The sequence below is a fragment of the Propithecus coquereli genome, unplaced genomic scaffold (genome assembly GCF_000956105.1).
Source record: "Propithecus coquereli isolate 6110/MARCELLA unplaced genomic scaffold, Pcoq_1.0 Scaffold1, whole genome shotgun sequence".
NCBI classification, from domain to species: Eukaryota; Metazoa; Chordata; class Mammalia; order Primates; family Indriidae; genus Propithecus; species Propithecus coquereli.
This window is the reverse complement of record NW_012133857.1, coordinates 14,589,352-14,606,853: the sequence shown is the minus strand read 5'-3', so window position 1 is coordinate 14,606,853 and position 17,502 is coordinate 14,589,352. Positions and strand designations below refer to the sequence as shown.

Genomic DNA, 17,502 nt, shown 5'->3' with positions numbered 1-17,502 from the left:
GCCGGCCGGGCTCCGCGCCTGTCAAACCCCTCATTGTTCGCAGCTGATGTCACTCGCAGTTGTGAGCGGCCGCCTCTCCCGGGGACAATGTGGGACTGAGCGGCCCAGCCGCTGTGCCGCCGCCGCCGCCGCCGCAGGACAGCCCCAGCGAGGTAGGGCGCGGGCCGGGCGGGGCACGGCGGGCCGCGAAGTTTGGGGGTTCGCCTGCGGGTGGAGAGCCCGCGCCCAGATCCACGGGCTGGGGTCCCGGGTTTAGGGGACCGGGAGACTGCGAGGAACATGTTCCCTGTCCTGTACGGCCGAGGCCTGCACAGGTGGGGGGCGCTGCTCTGCCAGAGGAGCCCCCAGCACCAGGGAGGGGCTTCCTGGACATTAGATCCCAGATTTGAGGCCCCCATTCCACTCACTGTTTTGTGTTTTGGGCCTGCTCTTCTCTTGACCTCCTGCCCTGGTTCTGGTTCTGCTCCTTCTCTGCCCCCATCTGCCATTCCCCTGCAGCTCCTGGCTGGGCACACACCCCTTCCCATTCTCTGCAGTCCTTGGGGGAGCCAGACACAGACCTCAGGCCATGGGTGTATGGAAATGACAGTGGGGGGCTCAGAGTGGTCCCTCGTGCCCTGTGGCTCTTCAACCCTACGCTCTGACCTAGCTTCTTGCCACCAGTCCTGGGGGGGTGGAGTGGGGGTGGGGGGCTCTGCTACTCACTTCAACCCAGCCCTCATGCCTGCCTGGCCAGGAGAGGGAGGTGCTGACCTCCTACTCCACTATCCCTGGCCCGCCATCTTGAGACCTGTGGCACCCAGTGCCCCGCCCGGCCCCAGCACCCAGGGGAGTGGTCTTCAAGGTGATGTACCGAGCACTTTCCTCCTCCCAGAATGTGGGGCTCTGGGTCCCCACCAAGCCCAGGATGATCACCTTCATGCTGGACCAATAGGGCATGTGTCCCAGGGGCCCTCCTTCCCCCACAAAGAGCTCTTAGACACCATGGACTCCCTAGGAGCTGAGCTCCAGCCCTCACTGTTCCCTGGGATCACCCTCATTGCCTCAAGTCCAGTACCTAGGACCCTATTCTTTCCTCATCTGAAAATCCCCTAGCCCTTCCAGGTCCTGGAGCCCCTTCAACCTCCAAGGTGCCCCCATCCCAGCCCCCACCCCCAGCCTTCATCAGCATGCAAGCTCAGGCTGCCCAAACACAAGGGGATTGTTCTCCTTGCATGCTCAGGGTGGGGGGCTGGGAGAAGGCGGCCCACACACCCTGGCAGGCCCAGGCCACTGGGAGGCTGGCTTGCCCCACCCTGTGTCCCCAGACAGGCTCTGTCCAGCCTCCCTACTCCCATCACTGCCCCCCTTCCAGCCTGTATCATCATTGCCCAGTGGCGCTGATCCCTTGGGCAAAGAGATCTGAGCTGCACAGGTAGACCCCTGGATTCTTCCAGCTCTGCCACTTGCCTCCCCTGTAGCCTTACAGTCTCCTGCTCTGGGCCTCAGATTCCTCTCTTTATTGGTCAGGCCCTTCCAGCTGTGACAGGCTGAGCCTGACTCAACTCTGAAACCTACCCCACCCCCAGCTCTTCTGGCCCCCCAGCCCCATGGGGAGACCCACTCTGGCCCCCAGAAATCCCAAAGCATAGTCCAAATCCGCCACCTCAGTGACATGCCTGGAGAGCCCCTAGACCTGGAAAAACAGTGGGAGCAGGGGCTGGGGATGCAGTGTAAGGAATTAGGAATCTGGTCTAGGCAGGTCCTGGCTCTGCCCATGTGGCTGGTCCCTCATGCTCTGAGTCTTCTCACCCTACCCTTGTTACCCTTCCTGGACCCTGAGCCCCATCTTCAGTCCCAAATGCCCCCAGGCTCTGTGAGCCCTAACTCTTCTCCCTGAACGCTGAGCCTGGTCCTATCTCAAATTTCCTATCTTTCTGGAGCTCTGTGTTTAGTGGAAGACAGGCCCAGGATTGCCAACTGGGACTCCTTTAAGTTGCTGTCATATCTCTGGGGGGCACAGAGGCCTGAGTGGTTATATCTGACTTGGAAGTTCGGGGAGGGCTCCACAGAGGAGGTGGCCTTTGAGAAGGGTTTTGACAGAGAGTGGGGAGGATGGGCATTTTGAGCTGGTATCAGCCTGGGCAAAGGCCCAGAGGCCTGGAGGTGCTAGGCATGTTCTGCAGCCTGGCGTGTGTGAAGGGTGGGGTGGAGATGAGACAGGAGGAGTTGGCAAGGGCCAGATCCTGAAGGGCCTTGATTGCCTGTCCATGGATATCAGGCTTTATTCCTTGGGCACTGGGGAGCCATGGGTGGCTGTTGAGCAGCAGAGTAAGCATATAGTGTTTAGCATGTAGAATAGAAGCTAGAGACCTTTCTCAATTAGGTGAGATGGTGAGGGGAGGATGTGGTCTTTCACCTGGATCCCAGTCTGGGCCTGGGCCTGCCTTGGTTTCCCTTGGCTATGAAGACTCTTGGGGACCTGCTTAATGATGCTGTAAGGAGGCTATAGCATTTTTGGCACCTGCCAGCTTGTCAGAGCTCGCCCTCCTGCCTGGCACTTTGTCTATGAAATAGACCTGAATCAAGAAACTAGAGGCTGGAGTTTGTGGACCCCAGGATGTGCCCCTGCAGGCTTCTCCTTACCCTCCCCCCCAAACTGTGTGTGATTGGCCTTCCTGGGAGGCTAGAAGGCTAAGAGGCTGGGCACCTGGGTCTGAGTGTGCTGGGCAGTTCTCGTGCAGGCCTGCATGATCAGGAAGGGTGAGCATCTCCAGAGAATGGGCAGGGGAGTCAGCAGCCCTCAATGCTGATCCCCCTGCTGAGGCCCAGTGCCCACCTCCCTGCCACACCCTCCCTGGCTCAATGCTCTGAGCCATTCCCTAGCATCACTGGGTGTGGCTAGCATGGCTGCTGTGGGAGTGGGAATAGGAGGAGGAGGCTGCTAGGTTGGGAGCTGGGGGTATTGGGGGATATGAGATACGGAGTGAAGCTGTAGACTGGACCCTTGCCCCTCCCCAGCCCAGGTGGGTCCACAGGCCCTAGCTGGTCCAGACACTGGCCAGCAGAGCCAAGGGAATCCCCCAAGGGGCGGGCCAGTCTACTTGAGTCGCCTGGCCCCAGGAGCCCTCCCCTCGCCTGGATTGTTCTTGCTCCAGAACAAAGCCAGGGTGGACACTTGATCCCTGCGTGTGGGGGGAGCTGGCTAAGCCCCCAGCCCTTTGATTGGGCAGCTGTCATGGGAAAGAGACAGCTGGGGGGGAGGGGCAGGAAGGGGGCAGCCGCCATCGCTTACACAGCTGTCACCCCCCCCACTCCCTCCAGCCTGAGTGGCAGAAAGCCAGGGACAGAAGGAGTGGGCACCAGGTCTGGGGAGGGGGCCCAGGGAGCAGGAGGGAACACCCGAGGTCAGAGGCCTGGTCTGAGCTTGGTATGTTCTGCCAGGGAGCCCTGCTGACCAGAGGGGGCTGGGCACCCTCGGAGGTGAGCTGGAGGTCAGTGTGGCATGATGTGTGGCTGCCACGTGGGTGGCCCGGCAGAGACCCAGGGCCCACCAGACTGGAGTAGCAAATAACTCCCTAGGGCCCCAGTGAGGGCAGGAGGAGACAGTAATGCCTAATGGGGCTGCTTGTTCTTCGGGCCCTAGGAGAATAATTTGGAGGACATGGATCGGGACCCCTTGTTCTCTCCTAAAGATAGGAAAGACCTTGAGGCTCTCTCAGAACAGGAAGGGCACAGAGACCAGCAACTCTCCCCTGACCCTTCCCCCCAGACATATAAAGTACAGGTAGGTAAACCAAGGTCCAGGTCAGGTGAGGGCCTGGCCAAGGTCACCCACTGGACTTGGGGCAGCGGGTCTCTGCTGCAGACCCAGGCATTGTTTTCATGGCAGAAACTCTAGTTCTGGCCATGTTCCAGCCCTTCTGGCCCATTTTTTTTTGGAGCCACAAGAGGTGATGTGGAGGTAGCATGGGGACGGTATCAGGTGTCCTATTGGTTACCACCCCAAAGGGGTCCTTGAGCCCCAGAAAATTTTGCAGCTTAAAATTGAGGCTCTGGATAAGTTGTTACTCCTTTCCAAACAGGACCCGTGTCTACTGACCAGGGTCTCAGAGACTACTAAAGCCCTGTCCTCACTACGGAAGAGCCCATCCTCCAGGAAGAGGACTAATAGACCCAGACAGGAGCAGCCTGAAAAGGGAGGCAGATGAGGCCTGGGACAGCCCAGCGCTAGCTGGCAGGACCCTGCTACTCCCACCATGCCCCACCTCTCTGTGACCTTCGGCAGGTGACTGACCCCCTCCAGGCATCAGTTTCCTCTTCTGTGCAGTGAATTCACCTGCTCAGCTAACCAGTATGTTCTGAGCACTTTTCTGGCCTGGCTCTGAACTGAGCACTGAGGACATAAGGAGAAGGCAGTCTTGGCTCCCACTCTAAGGGGTTCCTGGGCTTGGCTGTCCAGGGAGACAGAAACCAAGCACGTCATCACAAGTGCTTTGACGGGGGGAAGTGCAGGCAGCTGGGGGAATGTCTAGCAAGGGCAGCCAGCATGAGGCCGGCCAGGATGCTCAGAGAGCACAGGCCCTGCATCCACTGCTGATCTCCAACCTCTGGAGAGCCTATGGCAGAACTCAAATGGAAGGAGGAGCAGGTGCCAAGGGAGGTGCTCAGGGGACCAGAGTTGTCACCCCCATTGGATAGATGAGGGAATGGAGACCTCATGCCATACAGTGACTTGCTCAGCCTCCTGAGAAAGAGCCAGACTGGGAGCCCCCTTCCCACTCCATGTTCAAGCTCTGGCTAGCAAGGGGAGTTCAGAAGAGAGCATTAGACAGAGCTCCATGCCCTCGACTGTCATGTCAGGATGGGTCAGGGGCTGAGGAGGAAGGTGCCCAGAGGCCTCCCAAGTGCTCCAAGCCCAGCACACTCATCCTTTGCCCCCACACCCTCCCAGGCAGAAGGAATTTGCCAGGTTGGGGCTTGGTCTTCGCCCACGCTTGGCACCAGTTGGTCCCACTCCCTCTTTTCCTCCTCGGGTTCTGGTCCCCCATTGAGCTCTCCATCAAGGCTCAGCCATGGCAGGAGACAGCCGCTGAAGGAGAGGGATTTCCAAGCAGGATTAAGGTTCAGGATTAAGTCAGGGCATGAAAAGGGGTCGGGTGGGGAGGGCTGGCGGCTGAACTAATCCCAGCAGCTAATCTCAGGCTCCGCCTTCCTCCATCAGTTAATGGCCTTGACATTCCTGCAGCCCAATGCCTTTCTTACCCATCACCCAGGTCCAGGGAGAGGTGTTCCCTCCATTTTATGAGTGAGGAAATTAGATTCAGAGTCCAAGTGACTTGTTTCTGGTACAGTAGAAAGTGTTCCAGGCTGGGAATGTGGCCAACCTGGACACTTCTTACCTCCTGTTCCCAGGGCCATTCTCGGCACGTAGGAGAGAGACTGGAAACCACTGTGCAGACTGCTGGTCCCCTGACACCCCATCCCCTGCCCCACAGCCCAATACTGAATGAATCCTGCCCAGAGCTGTCTGCAGGGGTCCTGTCCTCTAGTGACCTCTAGTAGATGGGGCCTCTGGTGGAGGAGCTCCCAATACCTACCTCAAGTCTTTGCCAGGCTTGGAGAAGGCAGGGGGAAAGAGGGCTCCTCCTAAAGCCTTATCATTTTTGAGACCACCCTCCTTACAAGACCTCCCATGGCTGCTCCAACTTCCTCTCCAGCTGCTGCTCCATACTGTAACCAGCGGGTGCTCTGGGCCCTGGACTTGACCTTCTCTTGCTTGGAATAATCTTTTGCCTTTAAGTCCACCTTCAAGGCCTGATCCACAGAGGTCCCCTCTCCCAAGAGGTTAGGGAGGAGGCTTTCCTCTCTGGGCTCTCATGGTCTTTCTAGTTAATTTTTTCTTTTAATGTAACAGAAGGGAAGGATACTCATGGGGCCTAGCTACCTACCATGTAGTGCTTATTTCACTTTAATTCTTATAACTCTTTGGGGATAGGAATCGGTATCCCCTTTTACAGATGAGGAAACTGAGGCTCAGAAGGGTTACATGACCTCTCCTGGGTTATACAGCTAGTGGACACACACAGGCACATTGGCCAGAGAGACATTTAGAGTTCGAGGTCCATGCAGTCTCCTTTCTCTGGGAGTTTGGCTAGCCTGGCTCTGGGGTCCCCACATGAGGACAGAGGCAGAATGAACTGGGCTCCTCTCTAACTCCTCTTTCACTGCCTCTGCCAGAGCCGGCCAGGCCACAGCGTGGACACACTCCCAGGTCACTGTGGCCCCAGCCCCGCCTGACAGGATGAGTGGCTCAGATGCGGGGCTGGAGGAGGAACCAGAGCTCAGCATCACCCTCACGCTGCGGATGCTGATGCATGGGAAGGTGAGTGGGTAGGAGGGCGTGGAGGGCAAGGCAAGGCTGGGACAGTATGAATATGATCTCAGGTGTCCTGTCTTCTGTGCAGCCCCTGCCTGGGTGGGGGGCCAGGCCTGGGGCACTGGTGCCCATCTGACCACTCTCGTCTTGTTTGCAGGAGGTGGGCAGCATAATCGGGAAGGTAAGTGCCAGTTCTGCTCTGTACGTCCCCCTCCACCTGAGGCCTTAGCCCAGGAAAGGAAGTGATGGCTGCTCCGGTTAAGAGTGATTCTGCTTTGTCTTCTACAGAAGGGTGAGACCGTAAAGCGAATCCGGGAGCAGGTGAGGATGGAGTGTGGGGGAGGAGCCCAGGGCACCTGATGTGAAGGGGAGATCCCTGCCCCACCTTCTCCCTGAACCACTCCATCTGGGCTGACCAGTGAGTGCCCCAGAGGGTGGTGGTTTTCAGCCTTGGCTGGGGCCTGGTGAGGGAGCAGCGAAGATGCCCCACTGCCCGGCCCTCGTTCTGTACCTGCAGAGCAGTGCCCGGATCACCATCTCCGAGGGCTCCTGCCCCGAGCGTATCACCACCATCACCGGGTCTACAGCAGCTGTCTTCCATGCGGTCTCTATGATCGCTTTCAAGCTGGATGAGGTCTGTGGCTCGACGGGGTGGGAGACCTGGGGTGGTTCCCTGGGAGGAACATGACTCCGACTCCAGATAGTGGCTGAGGGAGGAGGGGAGGACAAGCCCAGGGCAGTGTTCCCTTGGGCTGGGACTGGGGAAGGGGTACCCTACTCATCCCTCAGCAGGAAGGTGCTTGAGGAGGGGCGGGTTGTAGCAGGGGTGTGCACAGCCAACCCACCGTCTCCCTGCCCTAGGACCTTTGTGCCGCTCCTGCAAATGGTGGGAATGTCTCCAGGCCTCCAGTGACTCTGCGCCTTGTCATCCCTGCCAGCCAGTGTGGCTCACTGATTGGGAAGGCTGGCACCAAGATCAAGGAGATCAGAGAGGTGAGGGGAGAGGGATACGACCCAGAGGGAGCCACACCCTCCAGCGGTGAGAGGGGAACTGGACTTATGGCTTCCTACCCCCTGGGAAGCTCTGAACCTGGGTGGCTCTTCTCTGGGCCATGGGAGCGGCCAGAAGTAGCCCCCATTCTCTGTTTGCAGACTACAGGTGCCCAGGTACAAGTGGCAGGGGACCTGCTCCCTAACTCCACAGAACGTGCTGTTACTGTGTCTGGGGTGCCCGATGCCATCATCCTGTGTGTGCGCCAGATCTGTGCTGTTATCCTGGAGGTGCTGCCCTGGGGCAGGGAGTGAGGGGGCAGGAGATGGGCCCTGGTCCTGCCTTGTGAGGCACCCCAAACTCTATGCATGCGACACCAGGTGGGGCAGGGTGGGGCTGCAGGGATGCATTTACCTGAGGGTCATGAGGGCCTTGAGGCTACCTGGGCACCTGGGGAGGTTAGTCGGCCGGAGAGGGTCCTGACAGAGCCTCCCCATTTATGCCTTCCAGTCCCCACCCAAAGGAGCCACTATCCCATATCATCCCAGCCTCTCCCTAGGTACAGTCCTTCTCTCTGCCAACCAGGTGAGGGGAACAGCGGAGTGGTGGGAAACATTCCTGGAGATGGAGGAGGGCAGGGAAGAAGGAATTGGGGGTCCAGGGACGGGGGAAGGAGTGACTTTGGCTGAACTGCCCTGACCTATCACAGTAACCCCCTTTTCACCTACTTTGTCCCTATAGGGCTTCTCTGTCCAGGGTCAGTATGGGACTGTGACCCCAGCTGAGGTGAGTGACCTACAGCCCAAGGCACCCCTTCTGAAACCAAAACTCCTCTGACCTCCTACCCCTCTTCTTTGGCACAGGTCACCAAGCTCCAGCAGCTCTCGGGCCATGCAGTCCCCTTTGCCTCTCCCAGTGTGGTGCCAGGTGAGCAGCCCCTGCAGGAGGAGGCAGAGGCAGATCCCAAAAGGGCAGCCCCCCACCCTTCCAGAGGGAATGGAAATGGGCGTACGGGAAAGGCCCAGAGTCACACTCAATCCTTCTTCTCCCACTCAGGACTGGATCCCGGCACACAGACCAGCTCACAGGAGTTCTTGGTTCCCAATGACGTGAGCAGGGGATGGGGTGGCTGTAGGGTGGGTAGGGGGCCCGGGGATCTGGGCCTTGCCCAGGGTTTGAATTCTGCCTTCCCCCTAGCTGATTGGCTGCGTGATCGGGCGCCAGGGCAGCAAGATCAGCGAGATCAGGCAGATGTCAGGGGCACATATCAAGATTGGGAACCAAGCAGAGGGCGCTGGCGAGCGGCACGTGACCATCACTGGTTCTCCGGTCTCCATCGCCCTGGCCCAGTACCTCATCACTGCCTGGTGAGCCTGGGGTGGGCGGTGGGGGTGGAACAGGTCATGCGGCTCATGTGCCCAAGAAAGGGAGGGGTGGGTGGGGAGAGCTGGCCTCCTTTCTCTGTCTGGGCCCGTCCTCTGCCTCCCTAGCCCCGTGCCATTTCCCCATGGTCTTCTACCTAACTCACCCATTTTCCCACCTTCTCCCTCTATCCCTCACGTCCTCTTTCCCCATTGCTGTTTCTTTGGCCTGTCCACATCTCCATCCACCCCTTACTGTGTCTGCTTGTCCTTTCTTCCCATCCTCACCTTCCCCCCAAACATATTCACCCCATGTCATTGTTCACCCTTCAGTTCCTGTCTCCTGTCTTTCGTCTGATCTCACGCCCTGTATCTGCTCCCATTGCCCGACTCTCACTTCTACTTTCCCCTTCATCTCCCCTCTCTCCAGTCTAGAGACGGCCAAGTCTACCTCTGGGGGGACGCCTGGTTCGGCCCCCGCAGACCTGCCCACCCCCTTCTCACCACCCCTGACAGCCCTGCCCACAGCTCCCCCAGGCCTGCTGGGCACACCCTATGCCATCTCCCTCTCCAACTTCATCGGCCTCAAACCCGTGCCCTTCTTGGCTCTACCACCTGCCTCTCCAGGGCCGCCTCCGGGCTTGGCGGCCTACACTGCCAAGATGGCAGCGGCCAATGGGAGCAAGAAGGCTGAGCGGCAGAAATTCTCACCCTACTGAGGCTGGCTGAGGCACAGGCAGGGGCAGGCAAGACCACCGGCAGGGGGCTGCCTCCTCACCCTGCCGGCCCGAGGAGACTCCACCCTGGGGTCCCAAGCGCCGCTAATGCCCAGAAGCATGGATGCACCCCCTACCCTGCCTCGGTCTATGGGAGTTCCTCCTCTCAGAGTGGCGGCAGTTTCTGGCCCAGGGTTCTCAGAGCCACGGCAGTCCCAGGGCAGGGGGCCCCACCCCTCAGCTCTGTGCTTGGATATAGGGAGCAGCCAGGGGCCTCGCTAGTGACCCCACCACAGGGGGGTGTCACTCATGCACTTCCCATCCCTTAGGGCTTCCCGGCCTACTGTGCCCCTGTGGGAGTCAGGGAGGAGGGCTGGGGGTGGCTGGGGCCACGCTTCTCTCCCCACCACCTGCAGATTCCTGCTGCTTCCACTGATACCCTTTTGACTGGAATGGACTGGCTGGGCTTGTCAGGGGGTGCCCCAAGAGGGGGCACTGCCGGGTAGCTGGGGGAGTGGCATGGGGGCAGGGGCCCAGTTCTCAGCAGCAGACACTCTGTACAGTTTTTTCAATCCCTGTTTTTGAATAAATATTCTCAGCGACCAGGAAGTTGTAAAATACTGGTGTTGGGGGTAGCAAAACCTCCAGAAAATGGGTGCAGCTGGGTCTAGAGGACCTCCATCTGTGAATCCACCAACCCCAGTTGGACCTCAGCCCCTTCCACACACCAGTTCTGGGGCTTCAGGGCCCTTTGCGGGTCAAGTCATCCAGCCTGCTGCTTCTAGCACCAAATTGATCCGGTTGTTTTCTGGGCATTTTAGAAGCAGATGGAGGAGTTTCAGTTGCTTTGTCCAGCCTCTCCGTGGTGCAGATGTCAGAGAAGTCCTTCTGAGTCTCTCCACTGGTTCCTCCTACTGTTATAACCCAGACCCTGCCCTACTTGGCCCATCACTTTGTGAGCCCTTAAGGCTATCTTCTCTGTGACCCTGCCCACTTTCTCTCTTCCCTTGGCCTGGGGACCATCCATGAGTTTCACAAACCATCTATGCTGGTGGGCCCTTAGAGATGGTGCTGTGCACAGATGGGAAAACTGAGGCCTAAGGAAGCATAGGTCTGCACAAGACCATGCAGTGTTGGGCCCAGATCCCAGGATTCCTGGCTCTCAGAAGCCTTGGGCCTCACCAGGCTGCAGGCACCCTTTCTCCTGTTGCAGAGCCAGAAGTCCTGGCAGGCACCTGTTGCCCCTGTGCAGGGGGCTGGTTGGGCCCCTCTCTGAAACCACCCTCCTTTCTCCAGCTCAGGAGGGAGCTCTCAGGTGGCCCCTGGCATACTCAGGCTCCGCCCTCCTGCCAACTCTGCGGCCTGTTCTGGTGCCTCAGAAGGGCCTAAGGCAGGGCCCTCTGGGGGTCCCTGGAGGCACTTCAGGAGTGCCCGCGGGTGCCAGGCCTGCGGAGTACAAGCCCGCGGAGGCCTAGGCAGCGCGCGGCGGGTAAGGCGGCGCAGAGCCAAGCGCACCGGGCGCTGCAGCAGGCCATACAGGAAGGGGTGAGCCGCGAAGGCTGAGTAGGCTACCCAGGTGACAGCTGCCTCCGCCTCTGCGGCCCGCGCTGCGGGCGCCAGGCACGCGCAACCATAAGGCAGCCAGCAGGCTGCAAATTGGCCCACGGCCAGCGCTGGGGCCAGGGCCGCTTTGCCCCCGGGCAAGCGAGGCCGGAGGGGCGGCAGGATGGACAGGCGGCTATCCAGAGAGTCGGAGCGTAGCCGGGCCCCGCGCGCTGGCCGCGGAGGGCGAAGGGCGGCGCGGCGCGCCACAACGAAGATGCTGCCGTAGGCGCCGAGCAGCAGCAGGGCGGGCAGCGCGAAGGCCAGCAGTGCCCAGAGCGGTCGGAAGGGTCCGAGGCCCCCGGCCAGGACGGAGCAGCGAGCCGGAGCAGGGGGCGGTGCGGGCGGCGGCCCGAGCAAGGAGAGCGCGCCCAGCAGCCCGGCGGCGGCCCACACGGTGGTGAGCACGAGCACCGGCGGCGGCCGCGAGCCCGGCCGCAGCGGGTGCACTATGAGGCGGTAGCGCGCTAGGCCAAGTGCGGCCACGCCGAGCGTGCAGGCGGGCAGCAGCGCAGCGGAGAGGAAGCGCGCGGCGCGGCACGACGCGGGTCCCAGGCGTACGCGGCCCAGCCCGGGCGGTGGCGCGGCCACTAGGCCCAGCGGCATGATGGAGGCGGCCGCCAGCAGGTCCACGACGCACAGGTGCACCAGGTAGAGCGCGTCGCGCAGTCCTGGCGTGCGCAGCACCACGACCAGCACTGCGCCGTTGCCCAGCAGTGCCCCCACTTCCACGACAGCCGCCAGGATCAACCCGATTGAGCCTGCAACTTCTGAGACGTTCGGCTCTGTGGTGTTGGCCATTGGAGCGCTCAGGTTTCACCCTGTGCTGGGATGCAAAGAGCAAAGTGCAGCCTACAGCTCCAGGATTCCCATCACCTGTCCCTTGCTCCTCTGGCCCCTCACCTCATTGGCTGCCCAGGGGGTGACTCCGACGCCCAGCCTGCCATTATCTTGGGGGCTTGGCCAGCCCCATGGAAGGGTGCAAGGCTGAGCCTGCCAGCTCTCTCCCTTGCCCCAGCCCAGCTCCAGCAACTCAGTCCCTGTCGGAGATGGTACTGACTGTCACTCTGATGTTGCCCTTTGGAGACACACAGGGCTGGCAAGGGAGGGGCAGGGCCTGGCGCCAGCCCCCTGGGTCCTAGCAGCTGCCAGCTGTAGGCTGGAGGCTCTGCTGTGGAAGAGCCTGGGGGTGCTCCTGGAGTGGTGGTGGTTGGGGGCATAGTAGGCACTGGCCAGGAGCCCAGACTGAGATGGTTAGAGTGTGGGCTTTGGAGTCAGCCAGACTCTGCTCTACCTTTCCCAGTGGTGGGAAGTGGCCCCATCTACTCCCTGCCCCACTGTCATAAGTGGGGGTAATCATTTAGCCCTTGTACTAAAGGGAAACTGAGGCACCAGTGAAGCAAGAGCTGGAGCAGGAAGAGCCTTAGGTATACTCTGGCCCCCAGGAGGGCCAGTTCTCTCAGAAAGAAAGGAGGCTGGGAAAAGTGAAGGAAAATCATAGGACATGGTACATAATAGGTGCTCAGCTAATATTAACTTGACACAGAATGGGAAACCACCCCTCTCCAATTTTCAGGATATGCCGTTTGAGTGAACAAGATTCTCACTCTCCATTTTCTTGATGAGGCACAAACCCCAGTCCTGACCAATCAGTGTATGACATCTGCCCCCACCCCAGGGTGGTTGGCTCAGGGAAAGCCATGTAACCAGTGGTGCCCTCAGGTGAAGTCACCCAATCCCATGGCAAAACCCCTGGTAGCTACACCCTGATAGCTTGCATTTGTATCTGAAGCTCCTTCCTTCTCCTTGAATCTCCTTGAATCCAGCTGCCTCTTCAACATCTCCCTCAGTACTTTGACTAATCGGCACCTCAAACCTCCTCTGTCCGAAACATAACTATGACTCACGAGCTCTCCCCAATCTGCTCCTCCCAGGGTTTTCTCCATCTTAGTAAAACTCCATCTCAGAATGCCTCCCTTTCCCCTCACCCCATATCCAATCCATCAAGATCTCTAGCATACAGCCATTTCTCACCACCAACACCACTACTCGGGTCCCAGCCGCCACCACCTCTCACCTGGGCCATTTCAGCTTTCTCTGCTCCTGCACCTCGTGCTGGTCATTTGTCTGTTAGGCCTCAGACCCATTCCCCACTCCTCCCCAGGGTTACTCTGCCCTCCTGGGAACTGTACTTCCCAGGCTCCTTTGCCAACTGGCTTTGGGCATGTTCAGCAACGGAAGTTACCAGCATTAGACTGGAGGGTGGGAGGAAGGAAGAAGTTAGGGTATTTCTCCTCTAATGCTCAGCCTGGGCCTCCCTTGAGGCAGCCCCCTCTGTGGTTCTAGCTCCTGCAGGGTGACCCTAGCCTCTGGGCATCAGAGCACCATTTCCTTCCATTATCCCTCCAGCCTTAGGGTGGTAGTGACTTCCTGCTGCTGCTCATCTTTGGATTGCCTCATCATCTTCCATTTGGAAGTTCACTTCTTTCCCTGCCTCAAATTCCCCTTGTCTGGAATACTTAGGGTAATTTCTGTTTTGTGACTGGGTCTTAGCTGGTACACACCCACTCTCCACACAGTGGCTGAAGGGGATCCCTTTAAAAACCAACCAGATGGGGACATGATCCTGCTTTCATCTTCCAAGAGCTACCTATCATCAGAACAGAATCTCAGCTCCTCTGTGACGTGAGCTGGCCTCCTTATCTGCCTTCCCCCAACCTCTCTGAGCTCACCCTCCTTCGTGCCCACCACACTTCCCACCACGGCACTGGCTTGCTGTTCCTCCTACCTGTCAAACCAGTTTCTACTTCAGGATCTTTGCACTTGCTGTTCCTTCTGCCAGAACACCCTTCCCTCAGATCAGTCCCTGACTTGCTCTCTCTTACTTAATTCAGGTCTCTGCTCCAGAGAGGCTTTCATTGACCATCTTTTCTAAAATTGTTCCACCTTCCCACCATGCTGATCCTTTACCCTGTTTTATTTTGCTTCCTGGCACTTTCCCTACCCGAAGCTATATATCGTATTTATGCATGCATTTGTTTAAGGCCTGTTTTACTAGAATGCAAGCTCCATGAGAGCAGGGGCCTTGTCTGGGTCTTGCTTGTGCTTGTGCCCCCAGAAGCCATCACAGGCACACAGTCAGCATCTGTGCAGATTTAGATAGCGGAGACCAGGACATAGATCTCCTGGTTTCACTCATTTTGTGCTGGAATTCAGTCCAACTCTCCATTATTTAGATGAGAGAAACTGGGGTCCAGAGAGGGGAGAAATGTGTCCCAGATCACACAGCTGAGTTTGACTTGGAATCCAGGTCACTGCTTCCTAGAGCTCTGTCCACAAAGGCGCCTCTTCCTGTTATGGCTACAACTCGAATATGGACATTTGCCTCTAGGAGGTGAAGCTGGGTTTTTGAGGTTTTGGTCCTTGCCTAGTCAGGCCTGCAAGCCTGGGGCTGCCCCTGAGCTACCAGGGCCTGGGGAGAGCTCAGCAGGGCCAGGGGGGAACAGCAAGTGAGAAAAGTGGACTAGGGAAGGAAACAGGGAGGGATGGGGACTGCGGTGGGTTGCGGAGTGCATGCTCCCTCCAAAGCCATTAAAATAAACTAAAAATTACAAAAACTTTGTAGCATGTGTATTGCAAAATTTGCAAAAGAAACACAGGAAGGATAAACCAGAAATCAGCTTTTTCCAGCAGGCAGGAATGAAGTGAAAGGGACAGGAGGACTCTTCTGAGCACACCTTGTATAGTTTGGACCTTTTGAACTATGTTAATATTCTACATATTGAAAACAATAAATTAACAAAGATGGGAAAACCCCCCCAAAGTGAATATAAACAGAAACAAGTGAACCTATCTGTATTGCAAATGAATAACATAACCACACTGAAGACAAACAAAGAACTGATCCAAGTAACATTTGAACCTGTATTCAAACTATTATTTTGACTATTGACCTTCAGTCTAAAGAGAAAAGGATAATGTTGAATAAGATTAAATGAATCTGGGCTGGGCGAGGTAGCTCATGCCTATAATTCCAGCATTATGTGAGGCCAAGGCTGGATTGCTTGAGGCCAGGAGTTCAAGACCAGCCTGGACAGCATAATGAGACCTTGTCTCTATAAAAATAAAAAAGTTATCTGGGCATGGTGTGCATGCCTGTGGTCCCAGCTACTCGGCACGCTGAGACGGGAAGATCACTTGAGCCCATGAGTTCAAGTGTGCAGTGAGCCGTAATTATGTCACTGTACTCTAGCCTGGGCATCAGAGTGAGACCCTGTCTCAAAAAAAAAAAAAAAAAAAAAGAAAAGGATTAAATAAATCTGGAGCTCTGACCTCTACTTAGAAAGTTTGCTTCTCACAATTTCACAATGGTTTGGGTATAGCAATTCTGAAAATCCTTTTTGTGTAGAATGGAGCAATAACTATACTGATGTTGATGGAAACCCAGGTTCTTACTGTTTGAGAATTGAGGAAATATGGAATTGGGGAAGAATGGAAGAACTCTGTGGTGTTTGATTGGAATTGCAGAAATAGATAATAGATAGATGTGTTTGTCATTGATTTACATACAGGCTGGGTGTGGTGGCTCACGCCTGTAATCCTACCACTCTGGGAGGCCGAGGTGGGAGGATCCCTTGAGGGCAGGAGTTCGAGACCAGCCTGACCAAGAGTGAGACCCCCTTCTCTACTAAAAATAGAAAAAATTAGCTGGCCAACTAAAAACAGAAACAAAAAATTAGCTGGGCGTTGTGGCGAGCACCTGTAGTCCCAGCACTTGGGAGGCTGAGGCAGGAGAATTACTTCAGCCCAGGAGTTTGAGGTTGCTGTGAGCTAGGCTGATGCCATGGAACTCTAGCCAAGGCAACAGAGTGAGACTCTGTCTCAAAAAATATATATATTTTTTTACATACTTATTTTCTAGCTCTCTTTGCTAAATACAATGACACCCCAATATTGAGGAACACAGCTACTGCCCAGGTCTCAGATTCTAAACACCATTTCTTGCTCCAGGGAACCAGGGCTCCTTGGAGAAATGGCTGATTCCAGGTTTGTACAAGATGAACCTGGAACATCTTGTGATGCCAGAAAGTAAGGAAGTGCTCAAAAAAGGATGGGGACACAGAAGGGACCTTCTGCTGGCCAAATCTGGGAAAATTTGAGGATCAAAATAAATAATGACAGTAATGGATTATAACACATTGAATAAAATAAAAATCCATGAGTCTATACTGATAATAAAGAAAAGAGAATATTAATGAATAAATTTAAAAGAAATGATAGAGTAAGATAACGACCATTTGTGACCATCTTGGCAAAAATTGATTTGGGTAATTGATTTCAGGTAAATTATCATCAGTTATCATCACTTGCCTGGCAATGTCTGGGCTAAAAGACAGAATCACCAGCTGGGTCCCCAATTGACAAACTTCTGAGTTGAAGACTTTGAGTCTTTGAAGACTCAATTATTAGAGGAGGCAGATTGTTGCGGTGATGGACCAGGGTGGCAGGGGTGTGTGTGTGTGACCCACATCAACCCACGTGAGGGCTTGCTCCCTGGCGTGGGGCTGGAGCTGCCACGCGCTGCCTCACCATGAAGGGAAAGGAGGCCCAGGCTGGCACAGTTGTGGCACAGACAAGCGGAGGCTGGGGGAGAGAACACCATGTTTAATAAACCTGCCTGTGCATGTCTGACCACACCTCTTGGATGCAGTCTGGGCCAGGATGGACAGCCTAGGTGGGTGTGGGATCTGACCCACTCTTGGTCTGTGCCCCTCTAACCACATAGCCTTGAGTAGGCTGCTGCGTCTGTGTCCCAGTAACAAGCCCCCACTATGCCCATCACCCTAGGAGGCAAGACTCTGGGGCCACAGCCATGCCTGGGCTAACAGGGATTAGAGAGAAGGGTGATCACTGTCTGGGACACAGGAGGTCCTGGCAAGAAGGGTGATATGGATCCGGCAATCCCACTAGTGGGCATATAGCCAAAGGATATGGACTCAGTATGTCAAAGAGCTATCTGCTTATCTACGTTCACTGCGGCACTATTCACAAAAACCAAGATGTGGAAGCAAACTAACTATCCACCAAAGGATGAATCGATAAAGAAAATGTAGTATATTTACACAATGGAATACTATTTGGCCTTGAAAAAGAAAGGCCTTAAAAATGAAATCCTGTCACTTGTGAGAACATGGATGAACCTGGAGGACATTATGCTAAGTGAAATAGCCAGGCACAGAAAGATAAATATTGCATGATCTCACTTACATGTGGAAACTAAAAATGCTGAACTCAGGAGCAGAAAGTAGGGTGGTGCTTCTTAGGGGCTGGTGGAGAGGGGTTTGAGAGGATGTGAGTCAAAGGATACAAAATTTCAGTTGGACAGGAGGATAAATTCAGGAGATCTATTGCACAACATGGTGACTATAGTTCATTATAACGTGTTGTATTCTAGAAAAACAAAAGAAAGGGTGA

At 56.3% G+C, this 17,502-nt stretch overlaps 2 protein-coding genes across 3 annotated transcripts; one reads left to right on the top strand and one right to left on the bottom strand.

Annotated features, from left to right (window-relative positions):
* On the top strand, nt 1-10,035 carry PCBP4 (poly(rC) binding protein 4). Of its 2 annotated transcripts, XM_012656321.1 has the most exons (13): nt 1-152; nt 6,220-6,364; nt 6,516-6,539; nt 6,647-6,679; nt 6,876-6,992; nt 7,220-7,351; nt 7,511-7,639; nt 7,860-7,934; nt 8,091-8,135; nt 8,213-8,276; nt 8,406-8,458; nt 8,547-8,716; nt 9,141-10,035. In XM_012656321.1, exons 2-13 carry the CDS (start codon nt 6,284-6,286, stop codon nt 9,427-9,429), a joined length of 1,212 nt encoding a protein of 403 aa, XP_012511775.1. In that variant the 5' UTR covers nt 1-152; nt 6,220-6,283; the 3' UTR covers nt 9,430-10,035. The 2 variants fall into 2 exon arrangements, with proteins under 2 accessions (XP_012511775.1, XP_012511700.1); XM_012656246.1 differs by lacking the exons at nt 1-152; nt 6,220-6,364; nt 6,516-6,539; nt 6,647-6,679 and having other exon boundaries at nt 6,840-6,992; nt 7,220-7,639.
* Nucleotides 9,985-12,156, bottom strand: GPR62 (G protein-coupled receptor 62). The gene has a single exon (XM_012656437.1). The coding sequence runs from the start codon at nt 11,827-11,829 to the stop codon at nt 10,738-10,740; it is 1,092 nt and encodes a 363-aa protein (XP_012511891.1). The 5' UTR covers nt 11,830-12,156; the 3' UTR covers nt 9,985-10,737.
* Between the last annotated feature and the right edge of the window lie 5,346 nt (nt 12,157-17,502).